Source organism: Cynocephalus volans, chromosome 1 (assembly GCF_027409185.1).
Source record: "Cynocephalus volans isolate mCynVol1 chromosome 1, mCynVol1.pri, whole genome shotgun sequence".
NCBI classification, from domain to species: domain Eukaryota; kingdom Metazoa; phylum Chordata; class Mammalia; order Dermoptera; family Cynocephalidae; genus Cynocephalus; species Cynocephalus volans.
This window is the reverse complement of record NC_084460.1, coordinates 47,546,117-47,569,632: the sequence shown is the minus strand read 5'-3', so window position 1 is coordinate 47,569,632 and position 23,516 is coordinate 47,546,117. Positions and strand designations below refer to the sequence as shown.

At 43.0% G+C, this 23,516-nt stretch overlaps 1 protein-coding gene across 1 annotated transcript in view; it reads right to left on the bottom strand.

The window, feature by feature from the left end:
* Window positions 1-14,872: 14,872 nt before the first annotated feature.
* Window positions 14,873-23,516, bottom strand: part of TSHZ2 (teashirt zinc finger homeobox 2) — a 267,063-nt gene continuing 258,419 nt past the window's right edge. Inside the window, exon 2 of the mRNA XM_063113033.1 lies at window positions 14,873-18,062. Coding sequence (XP_062969103.1) covers window positions 14,995-18,062 — 3,068 coding nt within the window. The 3' untranslated portion in view covers window positions 14,873-14,994. The remainder of the gene's footprint in view (window positions 18,063-23,516) is intronic.

Sequence of the window (23,516 nt, the reverse complement as noted above, 5' to 3'; positions counted from 1 at the left end):
TGCTATATTTTTAATTATTACGAGAGTAGCTCTCGTTACTAGAGGACGTCTATGTGCTTGATACTTTACTGTGCAGGCACTTAGTAGGTTGACTCTAATTTTATTCCTACAATAATGTGACATTGGCCTTCTTGCAGCCACTTCACAGAAGAGGCAGCTGAGGCTCAGAGAGGTGATGTGACCTGCCCCAGGTCCCTCAGCCAGGAAGTGGAGACCCAGCCCCGAGGCCAGTCCAGGGCCCATGTTCTGTTCCTCTGAGCTTAGCTGCTCACGTGCCCTTCCGTAGGTTTCTAGGCACCAGGAGCTCCCCGTCTCCCGAGGCAGCATGATGGGCCTTCCCTCCACTCACAAAAGGCGTCTCTTTTTTCATCTTCTTACATTTTCTGGGATGACAAAGTCCTGATTGGTTCCTTGACTTCTAAGCCAGAGCAAAGATGATCCAATAGGGACCCATCTCCATGGTTACCGCACACAGGAGAGTCTAAAGGGGAAAGTGGAGGCCCCAGCAAACACGGGGGGGAGGAGAGAGTCATAAACAATTAAACATGACAAAATCCTCCAGTGAACAAAAATAGAATTATTTGACTGTGAAATCGAGTAATGTAGCATTGAAAATAACATAACCTGAAATATCATTTTTTCCTCCATCGATGAAAAAATACCAGATAAAGCCAGGCACATTTAAAGTGCCACTTTACCGGCGGGCCTGAGTGGTAGGAAGTTGACTATGTCAAAGATTTGGGTTTTCAAGATATTTAAACTTTTTTTGCGCATTCATCTTCTCTTCCCTGTGAGTAACCAGTGTGTCTGCTGGAAGAATTGTTGGGCAAAGTTCTGGCTTGAGGCAGATCATCCGATTGTCTACACTTGATTTCCAGCTCTGCCACTTACTAGCTGTAGGGTCCTGCCAGTCACCTCATCTCTCTGAGGGCCAGTTTCTTTAGCTGTAAGCTGAGTATAATCAGAGTTCTTTCCTGATAGAGTTTAAAGGTAAGATTAATTGAGATAATACACATAGGGGGCCTAGCACACTAGGCCACAGAGTTTGGCCTGTCTGCAGTCCAGGGATGGGCTCTGGTACTACATATCAACTTTATGTATTCATGTGGTGGCATAAACTTGAAGGTAACGAGGCAGAGTGGCTTGCACATACAGGCAGAACAGCTCAAACTTGCATATACAGGCAGAGCAGCTCCCATAGCCAGGGGACGTTGCAGGTGTATCTATTAGATGGCAAAACATGCAGAAGCCAGAAGTGGGGCACAAGGATTATAGTATCAGGAATCCAAAGGCATCTCTACAGTGTCCTCTATAGATGGATTTTACTGTGGCCAGGTTCTTAGCTGGCTCCCACCTTTATGGAAAAATGTCTCAGTTTCCCCAATGTTAAATTTGTGAATAAAGGTAGGGTCTCCATCTACCTCTCAGATCAGATATTAAAATACGTAAAATTCCTTTGTCAAAAAAAAAGTATCAAAAGAAGAGGTGCCTTTTGCTTTATTGTGACTGATAAAATAATCTATATGGTGATTCAAAATAGTGCTCAATAAATGTTAATCCTCTGTCAATATCGACCACAGCAAGGACAATAATGTTAATGGACACTGTGCCAGCTACTGTTCTAAGCATGTTTGTTACCACATTTAATCAAAATCATCATCATATAGTCATCATTATCACCATAACATCATCATCATCATTCATCATCACCATGACATCATCATCATCATCACTGTGACATCATCAGCACCACATCATCATCATCTTCATCACTGTGATATCATCATCATCACCATCAACACCATATTATCATCATCACCATCATCATTGTCATCAACATCACTGAAAAATCCAATGCAGATCTTCCCAAGGGTGACTAAGCCACCAGCAAATTTGCATTGCAGCAAGTGGGATTTTTCAAGGTTGCTGGTGGCAGAGAGAGAAGGAAGTCGGAGGGAAGGAAATAACAGGTTAATGCTATATTCCATCTTTTATTTGGGGTATGCTTCTTTTTCCTTGCCCAGAGTTGTTTTAGATAAATCTGCACTCACAGTCTTTCCTTATTTCTTCAAATAAAATGGCACAATCCAACCCACACCTTGACTTAAGCCTTAAGCAAACTTCAGGGGATTTTTTGTTTGTTTGTTTGTTTTGAAGCAGGTGATCAAGGTGGGGATGGAGGAACAGAGAGAGGAGAGTGAAGCTCACCCGCACTCCTTTGTGTGCCCAGCACGGCACCGAGTGATCCTCCATGCTATTGCACCAAATCCTCAACATGAACTGAAGTGGGCCAGTTACTGCCACCCAATCTGTGCCAGACGCTCTTATTCATCTGAATGTAGATGGTTTTTCGAGTTTTCACAGTGTCACTGGAAGGTTAGTATCATTAGCTGCATTTTAGTGATGAGAGAGGCAGGCTCAGACAGCATAACCGAGTGCCCGGGCCCCAACCAGAAGTGGCACTGCTGGGACCGGCACCTAGGTGTGTCTGACTGTTGGAGTGAGCAGGACTGAAGCCATATTGGGACTTAACACTGCATGAGCTGTAGGCAAATTTTAAAAACACAGTTTTTTTTTCCCCTTGGCATGCATTTCTCTGAGTTTCCTCTTTTCCCATGGTTATTTGATATTTTGAACCTTGATGATGGGGCAAGATGACATTATTGACATGAATGTAACACTGTTTTCCAGCCAGCCTGAAGCTTCAGACTTGCATGTAATCCAGACCCTGAGATAAGGATGGGAGCAGAAACCAGACGAGGCCTTGGCGAGACCTTGTACCTGACTCATAGACACGGACCCCTCATAGCTCGCGTCCCCTCCCTCCTACTTTTCATCCCACATTCCATTCCCTCAACCTCCACTTTACAAACCCCTCTGTAAATCTAAGTCATTGAAATGGGATAGCCTACCATCTCCTCCAGCTGAATACATCTGCTTTTCTAAACACCAACCATTTGACTTCTAAGTTTTTTTCTTTCCTTCTCAAGGGGGTAGGCAGCCAGACCTGAGTTTGGTAACAGATTTTGTCGAGCCACGCCAGGAGCTGAGTGTGCCCTTGTAACATGACCCCAAGTGTGCCTTGACCTCTGAGAGTCGTGATAAAAATAACAGCTCAGATTTACTAAGCACTGACTATATTCTGGGTGGTCCATGTGGACTGTCTCCTTTAATCCCCATAATGGCCCACGAAGAAGGGACAATACTGTTGATTCCATTTGACAGATTCTCAAACTGAGGTTTACCAAGATTACATAGCCATTCAAGATATATTTTTAAAATATCTACCATTTGTTGTTCATGTATTCTAATATTCATGCTGAAGACGAAGACTAAGACTCATGACAGGGGAAAGGAGCAAAATAGAGATCTGAGCAATGTAAGACAGGCTCTGAACCCATGTTCTCACCACGAGGCTCTACTCAAAGTCTGTTGCTACATCATGCTGTCGCCTGGTCTGGTGATCTTCTCCTGCCTGATTCCTTGTATCTCATTGCCATGGCTAGGCCTATGTCATCCCCTAAACCTCAAAGTACAGACACATTCAAATTTCTTAATTATAAAGAGCCACCCCCGTTCCTTAATTGGTGTCCATCTTTTTAATTGGACACACCAAAATGGATCATAAACAATTCAAGTTTGGGCCTGCATTTTCCACAAACTGCCTTTATATTCTGAATAAAATATACATACTAGGGGCTCCAAAATAAAAACGGAAAGATGCTTTTAGCCAGAAGACATCCAAATGCCTGCCCCTCCTCCCCCTTTATACAACTCTTTAGTTCAGATCCCCAAAAGGCCCCCAGACTCTCCAATCCCCAGTGGCCAAGCTGATCCCTCTCACCACTGAGTCTTTACGGTCTTTGCTTTCTGTCACCCTAAGCAGAACACGAAGGGTTAAGACTGCAGGCTCTGACTGATGAGCTTGAGTTCCAGCTTCAACACTGACCAGCTGGGTGACCTTGGACAAGTCACTTGAACTCTTAAAGCCCTAGTTTTCTTGGCTGCAAAAGGCGAATGGTAATAAAAACAGCTATTTCAAAAAGTTGTTGGAAGAATTATACTATGTGAAAATGGCTAGCCCGGACTCAGCACTTAGCTTCTACGAAAGCATTCAGTTCAACCACCAGTGTTGATTAATACCTCAGCACTTGTTCATTCCTTACTCAGTTTTATTTACTAAGTGTTTGTGAGAATCTGGCCTTGGCCATCGCAAGCATCTAATATACACCAGCAATCTTTAAATTGTGCTTTATCGGTACAAGGCAGAGACAGTGTGACTGCTGAGAGTCATGTGGTAGAAAGAACACGCATTTAAAGTCATTGAGGCTTGACTCCCATTGTCTCTCTGCCACTGACCGTGACCCTGAGGATTTTCACTATTTCTGAGCTTCAGTTTCCTTTTCTGTAGAATGGACGAACACTACTCAGCTTGTGAGATGGTTGGAAAAAATAAATGAATGGTGCCTTTAAGGAGGTGAGCACAGATATTATGAGGACCCAAGACACTGGAGCCTCATTTCCAGCTTTCTTTCAGCCACCTGTACTTTCCCCTGTTCTCACTGACCACAGGGACTTGGCACATGCTTCTCCCTCTGTCTGGAACACACTTCCTGTTTCACCTGTTAACACTTAGTGGTCCTTTCCATCTTCTGTGAACTTCATTACCAAATTCAGGCCCTTGCTGGAGACATCCAGAGCCACATACACCTCTCGTTGGTGGCACTTCCCCCCAGGGAGATGGGATGTTCACCTGTGTGATTATTTGGTCATCATCTGCCTACCCGACTTTGCTGGAGCTCCATGAGGGCAAAAAGTGTCATTGTTTATCCCCAGAGCCCTGCACAGGGCCTGAGAGAAAGTAGATGCTTAACCAATATTTATTAGATTTATAAGATATAAAATTAATTATTATTATAGCCCTATTATTCTAAATACTAAGAATGATTGGAGAATGATACCTATTATTGGTATTTCCAAGGTAAATGGTTTGTAATTGGAGGTAAGACTACATAAGCTTATTGAGAAAACAGACTCTGTTGCTTTAGACGACAATGGTGATCCAGTTAGTAAACGTACAGAAACACAGGGATCCCAGCCACATCTGAACTGAGTCTGCAGTTATTTATGTCTAATTCATGAAAACGAGAAAATATCTGGGGGTGGGACAGACACACAAATTGAATTTCTTTTGGTTTCCAGAAGATTCCCTTTGCTGTTGCTCTCCTTTCATGCTGTTTCTCTCTTTCCTGGGTTCCTTCTATCATCTTTCATGTCTCAGAACAGACTACCTGCTCAGGAAGCCTTTTTGATGCCCTGTGTCCTTCCCCACTCATGACCCTGAGGCCGGGTTAGGTGCTCCTCCTTGGTAATCCAATAAAACCCGATAAGTCTAAATGCTTAGACCTTACCCCACTGCAGCTTAAGTCAGGTAAGTTGTCACCAAATATCCTCTCTCGAGCCTTACTTGAAAGTCAAAAGCCAAAGTTTCCCAAGGGCAAGGAGCTTATATTTTTCACTGTAATATCCCCAGTGCTAGCAGATGCGTAAGAGATACCTGACAAATCAAAGAAGGAGGGAGGGAGGGAGGGAAGGAGGTAGAGAGGGAGGGAGGGAGGGAGGGAGGGAGGGAGGGAGGAGAGAAAGAAGGGAGAAAGGGGAAACACATTTCTCTTAGATTGCTCTCTGTGCTTCTCTGACCTGAAGAAGTCTTTCTGCTTTTATGCTGAAGTATGAGATATTCACAACAAGGAAGTATGAAATTAATTACTTGTGTGTATGCAAAATTCCACTCTCTATACAGTGACAACAGGAAGTGAACGGAAACCACTGGGTGGGCCAGACCCGTGCTTCTCCCACAAGAAAAAACCACAGAATGTCACCAATTCTCAAGAATAATCAAGTGTAGTTCCCTTGGAAGCAATGGGGCTTCCCCTCTGGAGCCCAGGAGGTGGCATTTGCTGTGATGGTGCCTATCAAACAACAGAAGAGAAAGACCAGCTCACCCAACAGGGAGGTGTATGCCGTGGGGCTGCAAGAGGAAGGGCACAGAAGCTTCTCTTGTACTGTAGCTGTCAGCAACCCAGCCCTCCCGTCCTAACTCCTGTGACCCTTCCCCTGCTGGCTGCGTGCCCCTCCCTCATCTGTCCCTGCTTGATGCCAATACTCCGCAAGACCTCTCTCATCCTGCCTTCGTTGCTTGCCAACCTCTCCCTTCTCTCAGGCTCAGTGGTATAGATGGTCTGAATTCACACTCTTCTAAGCTCCCCAACCATGCCTTCCATGTCTGCTCCAATGTATTTAAATGTTCTCACTGGGACTTCCTTTGGGTGTATGAAGATGGTTAGCTGTGTGGCCTGGGGTAAGTCACTTCACCTCTCTGGGCCTTATTTCTCCACATCTCCCCTTCTTGCCTTCAGAACCCCAGAGATGCTCTTCCCACTTCTTGGGGAACACACTTCTCTGGGTGTTGCTTGGCTGGTCTTGGTACAAAGGGACCTTCTCAACAAGGCCTTCCCTGAGCTTTGAGTAAACCGACATGCCATGTCACCCTCTGTCCCTGCACGCTGCCTGTTTCCCTTCATCGTGGCATTTTATACAATTTTTCATCCAACTCCCCAGCCAGAACTCCAGCTCCTGGCACTTGTCCATTTTGATTATGGCCTTATCTGCAGTGCCTGAACAGTGCCGGGCATACAGTAAGTACTCAATGTACAATGCCTGGGTGAATGAAGGAGTAGCCTTCGTATAAAATATCTACTTCCCATAAAGCAAGAACTTGACAGCTAACTTCACGGAACAGAATCTTGCTAAGCCATCGTCCTTTGCCTATTGGCAAGAGTGCTGGGTAGCTTACAAGAGGGTGTATGTAGGCACATTGTTGCTGAGATGTTAGAAACAGCAAGGCTGTACCCACTCGCTTCTTCTGGGCACCCAGCCTTTGGGTTAGAGCTTTGAGCAGGCAGAGATACGCCACTCTGTGACAACTATAATTGAGGCATGGTTACACATCTTTAAAAAATCAATTTGTGTAGACTTTATGCACTTTAAAGGCACCAAGCATTGAAACACTCAGTGCTTAGTCTACACCATAGCGAGGTGAGTGCTGCACTTGTGTTGTGTGCGGAGCGCTAAGCTCTGATTTTGGTGGCTCTGGCCTGGAGTCTCAGCTCTCCCTCATGTTGCTATGAGTCTTGGGCACCTGAAGCACCTGCTCTGAGCCTTAGCTTGCTCATCTCTAAAATGGAAATAATATCTATCTTGCAGTTTTGCCATGAGGATTAAGCAGATACCACAGGCCATAACGTGTTGGGTAAAATCAAAGTTGGCAAAATATCATTAGGATTAGAAAACACACCCCATTTCACCAGCAATGCTAGTGATGTGTATCGTGCCCTGAAGTGAGAGAGGTATCAGTAAAAGGTGAAAGACTTACATGATCTGAAGAGAAAACAGAATATATTAGAAGAACAAGATGACCAACTCATCCCAGTTTGTCTGGGATTTTCCAGGTTTGAGCCCCACATCCTGGGAAACCTCCCTGCCAAGTCCTAGGAAAACCCAGATGATTGGCTACCCTATGAGAGAGCCCAGACTGATTTCCTACTCTATGTTGAAGAAACTTGATAAAATCACAAGAAGAAAAAGATACTATTCCCCAAAGAACAACACAGCATCCTCCAGAGATGGGGGGAGCCCAAAGTCTTGCTGCTAGTTGGGGGTAAGCTGGGGAAGGAAAAACAAATAACACCAGGAAGTAGGGCTAGTGTCTCCGTTTTGCTTGCTGCTGGATTTAGAGGCTGCAAATGGGTAGCTTAGGAGCTAAATCTGGGCTCTGACATACTTGGTTTAGCTTGAAGAGTATTAAAAACAACCAGAAAACAAATTAAAACTCAAACCAAAACACACCAATAAAGACTCTCAATTTAAACTCTCAAAAGGAAAGAACAGAGCTGAGGACACCAGAAGTGGGAAAGGGGGAAAGGGACAGGGGTTAGGGAGAAAATGGTGAAAGACCTCAAAAAATGTTTACGTTGTGTAATGATAAAATTTAAAAAAATAAAAAAATAAAATTGTTAGCTAATATTATCATTAGAAGTCAATGCTTGTAGAATAAATATTCAAAATTCTGATGGGGAAAAAAAAGAATCTCAATTTAAACATTGGGAGGCTTCATGCAAAGATCTGGGTTTTTCTGGAAATTGCTGGAGCTATGCAGGGTCTTCTTGCTTCCAATTGCCACAGCCCCTGCCCATCCTGCTGGAGACTTTTATGTCACCTGCCTTGCCCTTGGAACACTTGTATTTGTGATGCCTAATATCTGGGCACCAGCATCCATCCCTTGCTGTAAATACATATTCAATAGAGTCTCAATGCTGAATGCTAGTTTTAAAATAAATTTGTTTGTTTGTGGCTGTGAGGTGTGGGTAGGCGGAGGACGATTCCATGACAAATCAAACTCACCAAAATTGACTGAGAACGACAGCTCCTGCTTATTGGATCCCAACAATTAAAAGATGTCTGAGTGAAGAAATGTCTATTTTTGTTTATTTTTCTAGCTAAAAAGGTATGGAATCGCCCCACACAATCATTCTCTGTTCCTAAATGCCTTATGTGCCTCCTATAAGTAAACAAATAAATAAACAAATAAATTCATGAATATTTCAGGAAGAACAGCCACCCCCCCCCCCCCAACAACCACTTTCCACGTAGCCCTGGCTTCCTGGGCTTCTGGAGGCGAATGTTCTCCACAGCCACACACAGTTCCCTAAAACTCCCACATGTGACATGCTCCTTAGGCGGCTGGTAGTCCCTTTCCCCGTCAAGTGAGCGTCGCATAACGTTTATGCTGGATTTAATCGTAGAACATGACGTGTGCTGATTTACAACAAACTCCTGTTCTTCCAGAGGAGGGTCAGGAAAGAAAGCCACTGCATACCCAATTTTCTTCTATTTTTGGGACCCTTAACACACTCCGTTATCTCCGTGGCCTACATATCGTTTAACAAACTGCCCTGCGATTCTTGCAGGGTGTGGCGTCATGACTGATTTAAAATCCCTGCATTGCTAAAACTGCATTGTTCTCCATCAAGTTGAGTCATTTTTATGTGAAGTGTCAAGCTCTCTAACAAATAACTCCTGCCAGACAAATCAAGTTCCTCGTCTTAGAGCCGCGGCTAAATAGTTTATAGCTTTAATCTGCTCACCGAGGTGTGCAGTCTATGACAGTAATTATAAATGCAAGGAGAAATTATAGCTGAATGCTTTAACTGCATTAGGAGCCGTGTGATGAACAATCACGAGCGCCTGCTCGTTTCCAACAATAGAGGGCAAGTTAGTGTCAATGCATTAGAGAGATTTCAGTTCTGCATGGCTTTTTCTCCCATTTACCACGGACTGTCACTTGTCTCCTATAAAGTAGAAAAAAAGCATCATGGAAAGCTTTAAACTTGATAGTTAAAAAAAAAAAAAAAAAGACAAAGAGAAATGCAGGGGAAAACTGTTTATCATTATGACTTTTTTCTATTTGGCAGCAGGTTTGGTTTCAAATGAGCTCCTTGAAGTTACCTGCTTGTTTACTTACTACAGGCCTAAAAAATCCCCTCTTCAAGCCATTTTTCGAGAAGTCTTTATAGAGAAAGACTTCTTTAAATGAAGGGCAAGTTCAAAACCAGCGCAGGCAGCAGCTCCAGCGATTGTGTGCGTCCCTCCTCTAGATTCTGCTGTTCGTCTGCATCTACCTAAGCTAATGACACAATGTAGCTCTTTATTTTCCCCTCCTCACTATTGCAGAAAGACGTTTTTAATTTAGCTGAAGAATTACACAAATGTATTTTAAAGACATAAATCCATATAAAAAATATGAGCTAATTAAAACATTGCACTCCCTGTCGCTCATGGATTTTCAATTTAGCGAAAGAAAAAAGAATTGTATCTGGTTAAATGAAAAGATGATACTGATGGCAGATTGGAGTAAATGAAAAATAATGTTACTCTATATTAAAGCACCAAATTATACATGTCAGGATTGAGCATTCAAAAGTCCAAATGTGGGGGAAATTGTAACGGAGACTGCCAGGCATTGGCACATGGGGAGTTAAGCCAGATCGCCTGGCTAAAGTGCAAACGTTAAGACGTGTGTTTCTTCCTGCTTGAGAAATGCCGTAGTCTGGGACTTGACCCTGTTTTCCTGAACCTCATTTTGTTTCCCCAAAATGAATTCCTGAAAGTCAGGATGAGAATTATACACAAAAAATATGTAACATGTATTTTATGTATACATTTTCTCTGAAATTTGGGTCATTTCTTGGTTAGACGCGATGTGGTAAATGTCTAATTACCCCAATGAACAACAGCATTAAAATACAAAGAACAAGGATACTCTGCTTCACCCTGTAGGTCAGATGCAGGCCCCTGAGTTGCAATATTTGATTTACAGCTGGAGCCTCCAGGAGGCACAGAAAAGGCCCTGCTCCTCTCTCAGCCCTTACCCCATGTTCACAGCCTTTTCTCTATGCTGTCGGAGATAGGTCTGGCCCTGGGGAACACCTAGAAACCATCAGGCAGGGAAGAGGAAACCGAGAAGCAGGAGAGAGTTGATGAGTGTCAGGCAGTCCTGGATTCAAATCCCACCTCAGGGCTTACTGTGTGTTCTTGGACAAATCATGAAACCCTTTGAGCCTCGGTTTACTTCTCTATAAAATGAGGGTGATATGAATAGCTATGCATGGTTTATAGGAATAAGCCAATAAATGGTAGCTTTGCTATCGTTGTTATTGTAATGGGATAGCAGGTTGAGGTTTTCACATGGGTATTAATTAGTTCAACCCGAGAAGACTCTGCAAGTTCTGGATAGTTCCGGTGAGTCTGCAGAACATGCAAGGTCCTGTAGAGACTCTGTTCTAGAACTTACTTTTCTCGGGAACCTGCTGTGTGTCAGGCTTTATGGAAAATAAAGACACACACATTCATTTAATTCTTACCACCTTCCTATGCGAGGCATATTAGGTCCACATTTTGTTGGCACAGAAGCAGGGCACGTCTTAGAGGGAGTGGATGAGTTAGGGTTTGAACTCAAGTCCGAGGGGTCCTGAATGCTGCCTCTGAAACCATGGTTTTCCATCTTGGCTTCCCCTGGGACTGGGAGGGGCCCCTCTGTGTGCTCCCTTCAGCATTTCCCTGGAGTTGTCCATCATGTGTCTTCCACTAGCCTCAAAAACAGGCTGTTGTCCTGGTCATTGGTTTATTCCTTGGGATTAACACAGAGTTTGCCATGGAATGATGGCTTTCTAGGTATGTGATAGTGAATGAGTGAGGCTCGAAGACGTGGGACCTTGGGGAAATTGTGCAGAATCTCTCTGCCTCCATTCCTCTTCTGTCACATGGTTGAATCAAGTCCTACTTCATAGGGCTGTTCGTGAGCATTAAGTGAAATAATGTTTGTAAAGTGCTTGCTGCAAGGCCTGGAACATTTTGCTATTATAATTGGCATGACTGTTTGTTCACCATTATATTTCCTTTGCTAAATAGAATCTGGTGCATAATAAAAGCACAACCGATATTTCTTGAGGGATGAAAGGAATTCAGGGAGGAAAGAAAAGAAGAAAGCAAGGAAAGAAGGAAGGAAGAAGGAAAGGAATATTTATTTAACAGATGAAGAAGAAATGGTGGATGTCTCTTCCAGCACTAATTAATCCATCCTGTTTGGCTCTTCTAGGCCGCCATATAATCCGTGCTGTTAGGGTTGCCAGATTTGGCAAGTAAAAATACAAGATGTTTAGTTAAAGTTGAATCTCAGATAAACAATAAATGCCTTTTAAATATAAGAATGGCCCATGCAATATTTGAGACATACTAAAAACATATTTGTTTTTTATCTGAAATGTAAACTTAATTGGAAGTCCATCCTTTATTTTATCTGGCAACCTTATATACTTTTCACCCTGAACATGTGTCTTTATCAAGCTATCCACAACAAAAGTGTCAGCTCATTGGACTAGAATACATTCCTGCCAACAATTTCAAGGCTAGGTATGCTGTTAAACTTCTAAACTGGGTTACACAATAATGACTATAATTTCAAGTCCTTATGCATGTTAACACTCACTGATTTGCTCTCTGTTTAATTTCTATTATTCAAGAGCATGTGGCTTTTAAAGATATATACAAATACATATTAAAATAGTTTTAGGTTACTTATGTCCTAAAATAGGGTTGCACATTTGATGTCCTCTGATGAATTTTTAATGAAAAGTTGCATTTAATATTTGGCAGAGCATTTTGCAGGATTTAAGATATATCAAAGAAAGGAAAGAAAATGTGGTTCAAAAATGTGTCTTTTAGAAAACATAGATATGGTAAAGCTCCTAAATTTTCTATAAAATCTTGACCATGCTTTCTAAAAATATCATGTCATTTTGCACAATTTGTGCTATCATGCATATCAACGAAGATTAGAGTTCCAGATAACAGTGATGCCATTTTGTGACCACTTAAAAACATAATATGCATAATTCTAAGCCGTGGGCAAGGTATTACATAAGTGTTCTAAAAAAGGACCCTGGGGATAGAGGCATTCTTTCATGGGTGACCAAAGCATCATGAAGCCACTTTTGTTCAGATGGGGGATCTAATCAGGCAGATTAGAATATTTTTAGTATTGGCACAAACACACCCAGCACCCGCACTATCTTTTCTAAATACACAACGCATACACTCTCATTGCTTTGAATGAGTCCCAAATACTCAGACCTGTTGTTCTGTAATCCTCCCAGAATCACAGCATAACAGTCATTATGTAAGGATGGAGTTTTGGTGTCATATGATGATAACACTGTAATACTGTGCTTCGAAGGCTCAAATTAGAAATATTTATTCCGTACAAATGCAGAGAGATGCAGAAATAGTGACCTTATCTATGTTCTTAACAGGTTTACCTTCATTTCCCTAGAACAGATACCACACATTTCAGATTTTGACTGAGAATGGATGGATGCTTTCTTTCTTTTTGTCCCTTCTCCTTATCTCGATATCACAGTGTTTTGGCAGTGATATTAATTTTTTCAAAAAAAAAAAAAGATTACAAACCTAACAGGTGGAAAATTGGTCTTTATTATATGACAAATAAATATTACCTATTTGTTCTCTTCACCACGGTTTGGACCCACCACTATTGGATTTGAAACACCTTTCTTCTCTGTAGGTATTCTGTGTATGTCCACCTTTTTTTTTTTAAAGAACCAGAAAAGCATAATAGCAAGTTACACAAAATTCGAAATGTTATATAGCAAATAAATATGACATTGCAGAGCTCCAAGCTCACGTGTGGATTCAATAGATGCATTTTGGCTTTTCTTTCAATAGTGTGAGCTGAACAAATCATGCTTGGAAAGCAAGAGATGAATCACCAGTAACCCATTTAATTATCATAATACAAACATGCAAACACAAAAGCCTTCATTTGGGCCCAGATAGCTGTTAGAGTTATAGAATGGGTCTTCTCTTAGCAGGCACTTAGAACTTCTCGCTAAGGGAAAAATCCAAGATCAGATATTTTAACCTCTTATTTCATTTTGGCCAGCCTCACACTTGGTAAATCTCTCTACCTGACAGGAGGTGAGTCCAAAGCCAGGCTAGACAAATCCCCCCTCTATCTGGAACTCTCCTAGTGTCCATAACCTTGTAGCTTGATCTGAGAGGGTCCTATTTAAAAACAAATGCTCTAACAATAGGGGGTGGCGAGGGCTTATGTGCTGAGCTAATATTAGCCTTTCACATCTTATTGTGAATGATTGAATGAATGAAGAGCTAAGTAATTAATTAAGAGCATATCTGTAACCCAGCACAATATAAACTGGACTGGTAAGCACAGAAGGGTTAGCTCAGCTTGGGTTCCCATCTTGGGTGTGGCCCGAGGTAAAGGACAACCTGAATATGTATGAGGGTCCCTAGCATGTGAGGGTACCATGCTGGAGGGGAGAGAAAGGAAGTAGAAAAAATACAAAAAGGGAGATGAAAGAGATTTGCTAAGACCAGCTTTGATTACACTCGACATGTGAAAATGGCTGATGTGGCTAATCTGCCAAAGTATCTGCCCTTGGCCTCTGTGTTCCTTCCTGGAGGTGACATGGATGGTCTGGACATCAGTGACTCTATGAGACACAGGATTTATATGATATAAAATGCAAATTCTCTCAAAGCCGTGGGACCCATGTGCATTGACAATAGGTGTGCGGAAAGCCATTTGTTTCTTTATGTAAAATAAAATCTCAAGGGCATGCATTGTATCTGTCTTTGCTAGGGGTAGACTCTGATATTAGTTTGTCCTAAAGAAAACCAAAAGATGAGAGAAGAAAATAAGCTTCTTCTCTTTTCATCTCAATGTTCTGCAGAGAAGAATATTTTCCTATTATCCCTTAAAGGCGTAAGCTCTTTCATAGGAAACTTAATGTGGGAAATAAACAAAGGGAAGGCGATGGAAGGTAGCAATGGCTAAAAGTAAGCTGCAAAAAGTGTTAATTATAAGTAACAATAATAAAGACAACTTTAAGGTATTCATGAGCTGATTAAGAAATCTCTGTAGAGTGAATGCCCCTAGCAACTCTCCCATCTTTATTCTGGTGCTCACCTGTTTACATCTTATAAGTCATTAGTATTGCTGTGGGAAGGTGGGGTGGGGAAATGGGATGGCGAGAGAAGTTAGTGCTTATTGATTAAAATGAGGGGTAGCCTGGGCTGGACCCGGGAGGTTGCCTTGGGTATCTCAGGGGAACTTCATCTCTCTCACCCAGCTCTAAATTGGAGGACTTGAGAGAGTGGTTAAGACTTATTTATCATGTTCTGGTCATTCATAAAAATAAGTCCTACTCCAACAAGCTATTGTCCTGCTTGACATTGGGAGATATTAGTTGCCTCTAAGCAGACCCATCTCCCTGTAAGAAGCTCCTTGCAAGGCCACTGTCACAATCGCCTGGGAGCAAACCCATACCTGCAGAGCTATTCTTCATCCACGTCTGTTACAAACTGTGAATGGTGTTCGGGTGACTTGCTGTGCGTTTTGCTTAGGTGGAGTTTTACTGCGTGTTTGCTCACAAATGTCCGACAGCACAACTTACACTTGAATTTAGAGTCTGTGTCCTCTTCGCCAGCTATTGTTTCCGGAGACCTCTGAGCCGACGATACCCGGGAAAGCTCCTGCCCCACCTTGCTTTGCTGGTCTGCTGCCATGCGGGTCATATCCTTCATTTGGAAACCCAGGTGGGATTCTAAGTGACCGATGTAGGTAGAGGGGGTTCTGAACTGGGAGGCACAGTCGCTGCAATAAAAGATGGGATGTCCTTTGTCCATGTTTTTCAGAAATTTTGTCCCTCCTGTTTTCCTAAGCTGGTACTTGACGTTTGCCAGCCAGTGGCTGATGGTGGTCATGGAGAGTCCCGTGAACTTGGAGATTTGCATTCGCTCTTGCGGGCCCAGATCGGACAGCAGGTATTTGCCCTCTGATGTCTGGAAGAGGCTTGAGGCAAACTGAGCTTGCAAAATCAGAAGGTGCTGAGGATTCCAGTTGGACTGCCGACCTTTTCTTTTATGCAAAGTTGAGACTTCACTGGAGACATCCTCAAAGCGCCTGACATCCATTTCCAGCTTCAAGGGAGGGACCCTCGAGGAAGTGGCAGGCTTTGGGGTGGTTGCTTTGGGGAGGACTTTGACCATGTCAGCGATGTCAGACAGAGCATGCTTCTGAGGCGGGGACGTGCAGGATTGTGCTTGTGAGGACTCAGCTTTCTTGCTTTTGGACTTGGTCAAGTCGATGGGCTGATCGTTGTTCTCAAACAGGTAGCGTCTAGACACACTGGCCGGCCTTGTGGATGCAGGACTCAAAACCGGCTTGTCCATGACACTGAGATTGGACTTGTGAAACATAGAAATTGTGCTTGAGCTTGGGCTGGAGCAGGAAGGTGAGCGTAAGGGTTCGGTGGCTTTGCCCAAGTGATTGTTCAAGACGGACTGCAAGGCGCTGAGCGGGTTGATGCAGGGCAGTGCCGGACTGTGGTCGGCCAGGGCACAGCCATTGCTGAGAGAAGACGCCGGCTCCAAGAGCTGAGGCTTCTCCTTCTCACCACTCTCTTTCATCAGCTTGTCCTCCTCCTTCAGGGGACATGGCTCAGCCTTTTTGGATTCTGAAGGCGTTTCGCTCTTGGAGAAGGAATCCCCCTCACTGTGGCTGAAAGACGATGCCTCTTCGTGGGGACTCTCTTTCCCACATTCCTTCATGATTTCGTCTTTTTCTTCTGACTCCTTCTTAACTTGAGTGTATGGGGCCAGGTTTGTGGGCACAGAAACGAGTGACATTACTTTCCATTTTGGTGCAATCGGCCTTAACTTATGGGCGAGATTAGGCCGAATCTGCAGCACCTGGGATCCCATGGGCAAAGGCGGCTTGGTGCCCTCTGGCAGCTGGTAGGCTGCGTGGATGCTGGGGTATGCGCTCCAGCTGGGAGCCCCATTTTGGGCTTTGTTGATGGCTGTGGTCACAGTATTTTCTAATGACTTCAAAATATCCCCTCCACCCTTTGAGCCATCTTCCAAGTCCTCCTCCCGTAGATATTGATATTTTATTGTAGGGTCTAATGGTTTTTGTAGGGGATCTTCGTATTCCTCGCTTTTCACGACTTTCTCGTCCTTGTTGCTTTCCTCTGCTTTTCCTTTTCTACTGTCTTTCTTTAACTCGGTTGTTGAGGCTGTACAGTCAGAGGCTGAGTTGTTCGATGGCCTGGGAGCCAGAGAATCGCTGTTCGGAACCTCTGACAACGACTGCATTTTCTCCACCGCCAGTGGGTCTAACACCAGCTGCTTCCCCTTCTTGGAGGCAGAGCTGGTGACCTTGAGAAAGTGACCTGTGACCATCATGTGGGTGGTGAGCTGCTGCAAGGTGTCGTGGGAGCTGCCGCACTCCATGCACTTTAAGATCTGGGACTTGCAGGCCTCAAACTGCCAGGTGTAGCTGGCGCCGTTCTGGTAGCCGTAGCGGTTGTTGGAGGACAGCTGTGAGCTGGCGTGCTTCGGAGAAGAGAAAGAATCTGCAAACGATCCTGTGGTGGAATCGGGGGAACACGGCCGATTCACCTCAAAAACACGTTTCTTTGCAGGGGTGACCATTTTCGATGAAATGGTTGGTACTGGCTCCTTCAAAGGCACTTTTTGGTAATGTTTTGTTTTTATCATGTGGACACTCAAATCTTGGAGGGAGTCGAAGGAGTCGCCACAAAACATACACTTCAGAACCTTTTGAGCGTCCTCCTTGTCCATGTCCTGGAAAGCCCTTTTCCGGGGCTTTGAGTAGCTCGTGGGTCGCAGCTTGTCCTTTTTGCGGTTGTCATCTTGATAGTGGCCTGTTTCGTTCATGTGCACAGTCAGCTCAACTAAGGTGTCGTAGGCGGCGCTGCACTGCCGGCAGCGGAACCTGCTGGCCCCGGTGAACACGGCCCCGCACATCTTGCTGCTCTGCCGGTACAGCTGCACCGAGCTGAACAGGCTGGGTTTGGAGACGGACCGAGAAGGCAGGTTCTGCTGCAGGCTTTTGGACAGGGCATCTTGGTGCCAATCAAAATCGCCCTTGGTGCTGCCGTTTCGGGTGTCGCAGTTCCGCCTCTCGCTGCTGGACAGCTTGAAGCCCAGGCCCAGGCCCGACCAGTAGGAATCAGACAGGATGTTGGCGTAGACGGCTGTCATTTTATCCATGCAGTTGTGCGCTTCGTTTGGAAGCTTGTGGGGAGGGATGGCTTTCTTGTCCGAGGCATCTCGGCCGCACACGCTCTTTATGTCCGACACCTGATCACTGGCGTCGCTTAGCAGAGACTCGTTCTCTGCGTCCTGATTGGACAAGTGACTTCCTGGCGAGTTCTGGTAGCTGAAGCAGCCTTTCTGCTCTGGGCCCGTTTCCAGCTCCTCGTCTGTCCCTGTGTCATTGCTGCCCTGGAGCTGAGCGATGGAGCCACTGTCGTCCTCCTCTTGCTCTTCCTCTTTTATTTCCTCCTCTTCCTTCAGCTGTTCCTCCTGGGCATAGCCTAGAAGAGAAGAAGTAGCCATGAAAAAACAATAACAGGTCACTTATTCTGTCCCAGTTGCTTCCTGAGCCAAACTGAATTTAATCTACACTTTTATGACTGAGAACAATGGGAGCAGGAAAAAGCCAGGTGATTTCTCTGTGCCATCTTCTGCCTTTTTTTCTTTTAATTGGCAGGAGTCATAATTCTTTATAAATGCCTAGAATCCCAACTTAATAATTTTCATGTTTAGGGGATATCTCACAAGCTTATAATGGGACGGTTGCTAAATTCATGTGTATGACTTTCAGGAATGCTGGATTGAAATGCAAATTCTATTAAAGTCATATCTTTAGGAGAAGATAACTAAGATTTGAAAAGTAAGAAAACTCATAAGAAAACTAAGATTTGACCCTTGACATCTCAATGGGAAGGTTTACCAAGACATTTGGATATATTGGCATATAGTTATCTAAATAAATCATTTTTGAGTGTTCAGAAGTAATTTGAACATACAGCCATTACAGTTTTGATAGCCAGTGTCTTTTTGTTGTAACATTTTTATTTGTAGAGAGTCACACACAGCAGGAAGAGAGATTGTGGGGTGTGCTAATAAAATCTTCTGTTGATAGTTGAAAAATTATATAACTTCAGCAAATATAATGATTTCAAAATAACAGCCAATGGTGTTAGAATGGGAAATTTGAGGACTATCTTATTATTCTCAAACAGGTTATACGAAGACCTTTTCAGACAAGGCTTAAAATGCCCTCTCGGTCTTGTGCCTGTAATTTCAAATGCACTGTGATTTGTGGGTACCCGTCATGAGATGCCAATTATACGTTTGATTTGTAGATGCAAAATGCTGTTGGGGATGCATGCTTTCCCTTCTCTGAAAGGATTTAGGACCAGTAATTGCATAGGGAAAATGAAGACACAAGAGAGCGGGTGCAAAGGGAATTAATGGGCAAATATCCATAAATGGGGATGAGGAATTTGACTCTTCACGCCCAGGGGCTCATTTTCTTCACCTGGCCTTTCCAATGCCATGTGGATAAAATGCAACCAAAGAAGTACCAAACAAAAGGAGTTTCAGTCTCAGATTTGCAGGACCGGCATGATCTTAATGAAATGTTTTCCTTATGAGCGTCTATCTCCCCTCTTGGTAGCAGGCAGCTACTTGGGAGAAACCCTAAAGCGGATGCTGCTATTTCTATTCATCCAGGATAAAAATCTTGGGAAAGGGACAGTCATGCATTGGAGGTCTGTGCTGCAAGGCAGGCAGAGAGAATTAGAAGAGAAAGGGATTTGTTTAGAATAAGGCAGCTATTGTCAGGAAATCCAAAGGCTTGTGATGATGGGTGAAGATGAAGAATAATTTACTGAGTCATTACTGTCTCCTAGGAACTGAACTAACTTTTGCAAAAGCATTCTTTCATTTTATCTAATATCCACACACAGTAGGTACTATTATTTTCATTTCACTGATGGGGAAACTGAGGCTTTGAGGTTAAGAAATTTACCCAAGATCACAGAGCAACTATTGCAGATCCTGCTGTGAACCCAGATCTGCTTGATGAGAGAATCCATGGTCTTACTCAATGGCATGAATAAGAAAACTTTGATGAGACCCAAAGGTTAAAGGGTAAGCAGTGGAATTTCACTAAAATATCACTAAATAGGTAACCACCACCTTGGAGAGAATTGTGGATATGCTGGATATAAGAGCTCACGATTTTAAGGTCATGATGCAATAAAACAAGATGAAATGTAAAAATGCAGTCTAGCCCTGAGTTTTATGGTTGTGTCTGTTATTTTATTGTTATTGGTATGGTGTTTCTGCTTTCCCAGCAAGTTGACGAGTGGATTTTAAATTGGTGTTGCTGATCTCTAGTTCCATAAATTGATTTGAAGAAACAAAAACTACTCAATCTATCCAAACAACCACTAATACATGGTCACTACTTGCAGGAAAATCATATTGTAAAATAATGCAAGGACTGAGTTAGAACACTCCCCTCATTCTCGTCACAGGTTCTTTTTCCTGAACTAATTTGCATGTTTGCAAAAATAGTTATACCCTGAAGTTCAAGGAGAAAGTCTATGTTATAAAATCAACAAACAAGTTGTCACCCAGCCAAGTAAAGTACTCCAAAGAATCAGGCAAACTCTATCAGCCAAATAGGGTCACTTTTGAAAATTAAAAGGATGCTTATACTCTGGGACATACACTGTGAAAACAGGCATTAGGCAGGACTGTTCCAGGATAACTATGACATACTGTCACCACACCTATGGGCAGTGTGATCACAGCAACAAAGAAAAGTTGCACACTTGCACACATAGAGAACAAGGGAAGAAATCTGGTGAAGGGAGGGTTTCGTCATCACAGTTCGTTAAGCGTGTTACTGGGCTTTATAAGTCTCAGTATTTCCAGTGCCTAGCACTGTGCCTGGACCTTCATAGGAAATTGGGAAATAATTCATGTTATTTTCTGTGTCTGTTAATAAAATACACACACACACACACACACACACACACACACACACACAAACTGCCCAGCCAATGTAAGTCATTTTCAAACAAGGAGAAAAGAAATGTTCTCTTTTTTTTCTGCTGACATTTGGAAGCCGAGTTTTCCGGACCAGCTCAACCTCACAATCTACTTTGTCCTTCTAAATGGATTCCCCAGAAGAAAAGTCAGAGACAGCAAACGCCTCCCCCACAATACAGATAAAATTTTCTGCTTAATTAGGCATTGACATGTTTACTATAACCTTTACAGAAGAGTAACTCAAGCTGAGAGACCCTTTTTGTCTGTTTCCCTCTGCAGAACAGACTAAATCTCATGCACCCGATAAGGTAACGAGTTGAAAAGCCTCATAAAAAAAAGTGCCAAAGCATCCGTCAAAGTGAGTGTATTTTAACAATGGCTGAGGGTTCCAAGGAGTTTTTTAAAAACACATTTCAATATTATACATTTAAAACCGTTCACTTGACTTAAGTGATTTTGTTTGCCACCAGCAGTTGAGGCGAGAGAGAAAAAGCAGCCAGAATATGGATGATCTTGGTGTATAATGAATATCTGTCTCTCTCTCTATCGATGATTTGTTTAATAAGATTGCATCATGTGTAAATCTGGGAATAAGTGGATGATTGGCAAGTTTATTCTTATGAATACTTATTTAACAAAAGAAAATGATCACAATTATGCCAAGGCACAGTAAGAAAGAAATGTTCTCTACCGAACCTCCTTGTTGATTTTGGGTTGAAGATAAAACTTCGTGGTGGCAAACAACCCCTTTTCCAACCTAAACTTCTAATTCTATCCCTTACCACTGTTGAACTCTGGCCACATGAAACTTCCCCATTCCCAGGACAGCGAATTCATGAGCACACACTGCCAGTTCTTTATCTGAATGACTGACTCAAGAGACCCTATCTCTTTGACTCCATGGCCACTGTCTTAGACCAAGCCACCATGTTGTCCACTCCATGACATTTCTCTGTTTTGACTCCTGCAAGGCCTTTGTGTTGCAATTATAATAAAGTTCAACGCCTTAGCATGGTCTATGAGAGCCTGCAGGATTTGGCCTCTGTCATCCTCCCTGCATCATCCCGGAGCACTCACGACCTCCCCTCCGTGCCAAAGGCACAATGGCTTCTTGCTCCTCCTTGAACCTGCCAATCCTTTTCTTGACTGTGCTCCTGTGCAATTTCAGATTTCTCTGCCCAGAAAGTTCTTCCTCGGCACCATCACATAGTTGGCTCCTTTTCATCCTTCAGGTTGCAGCTCAAATAGCCTCTTCTCAGAGAGGCCTTTCCTGACCAGTCTCCCCTTCTCTATGTAACTCTTGATCACATCAACCTCCTTACTAAAGTCTCTGTAGCACTAACCATTACTCACTCTGAAATGAGCCTATTTGTTTTGATTGGTTTTCTCCCCCCACTGAATGTAAAGTTGAAATATCTGTCCCCATGCAGACAGAGATCTTGCTCCTCCCCAGCACTCAGATCACATCCTGGCACAGAACGATGTCCAACAATTATTTGAATCAATAAATGAATTATGCAACAAAAGGGGATTATTCCAGCTGCAAACTCTGGCTCCACTAGTCAGCAGTGCAATGGGCACCTGGAATGAGTAAAGATACCCTCACCCTTACCCCATCTAGATCAGGTGTGAGTTACAATTATCTTTATCAGTTTTACTACATGATAAAACCAGAGCATCCCCGTTGTCTTTTCAGAGCAACCCAGCCACCGACATTCTTGTCTGAACTTCCTGAGCTGTGGATTTATACACTCCTAATGTGAACAGACTTAGATTCAAAAAAGATTCACACACAGGAACTTTAACAGTATGGACTAATTTTGTCATGGATGAAGACCATTAGCACTTCCATGATGCATGTTACATGAACATTAGGGTAGTCTTCCCCTGAATTCTTTATTTAAAAAAGGAGAAATGTCATGGAAAAAAATACATAGGATGCAAACTGTTTACCCTAATAGTAAGTGTATAAAATTCAGAAATAGACCCTTAAATTTTAGAAATTTCCTTTTATATTAAAAGTTAAAAAAAAACACAACAATTGATTTCTGTTTTCTTTAAAATTACCACCTCAATTGTTCCAAAACATATAGTCAGAGTAATTTAAATAAAATTGTGCAAAATAATTTACGGATGGTATAATGTTAGATATCAGATTTTTGCTAAGCATACATTTTTGTAGCTGCCTTGAAAATCCACAATAAAGTGTTTACAGTAAAAACATTGACAGTTTTTAAAATGGCAGTAGAGGTGGAAGAGTTATTACCCAAGAACAATTTAAAACGCACGAAGGCTGATTTTCAAAATCTAAACCAGAATTCAACCAAGACCTCATTTAAAAACATACCCAATGGTGACAGGATGATTTTCGCCAATCTACCCCACTAAATGACAGTTTAAAATCACAAGAAGATTCTGCAGAGTGCAAGGCAGAGGTAAATGAGGGGATCGTGAGAATTTCTCGCCATGTACCCAGTAGGTACGCTAAATGATGACACAGAGTAAGGCCTCTCTGTCATGAGTCTCTAACGTTTTGGTGAATGTGGTCTTAAAGTCTGTTAATATGTATATTATTATTGGCACTAATTGGCACTCTTGTTGGCAGGCTGAATAAAGAGATAGAGGATTTCATGTTTAAGGAAGCCAGCTGCTTTTCAGTGGTGGCCAGGCCCAGGGTGAGGGCTCAGTTCGCTTTTTGCTTCGGGAGGGTGGTAGGCTAGAGGGCCGTGGGGATCCCTGACATGATTCCTGAGTACAGACTTCATTTACAAAGAATCCAGGCCCCATGAGCCAAGGTTCAGCCTCCTTACAGTCTGGAGAAGTTATCTAAGTTCATGCACATTTCTAAAAGGAAAATTCTCAATAGGAAAAATAAAATTCATAGCGTATAGATTTTTATCCCTGCCATGCCATATATAACT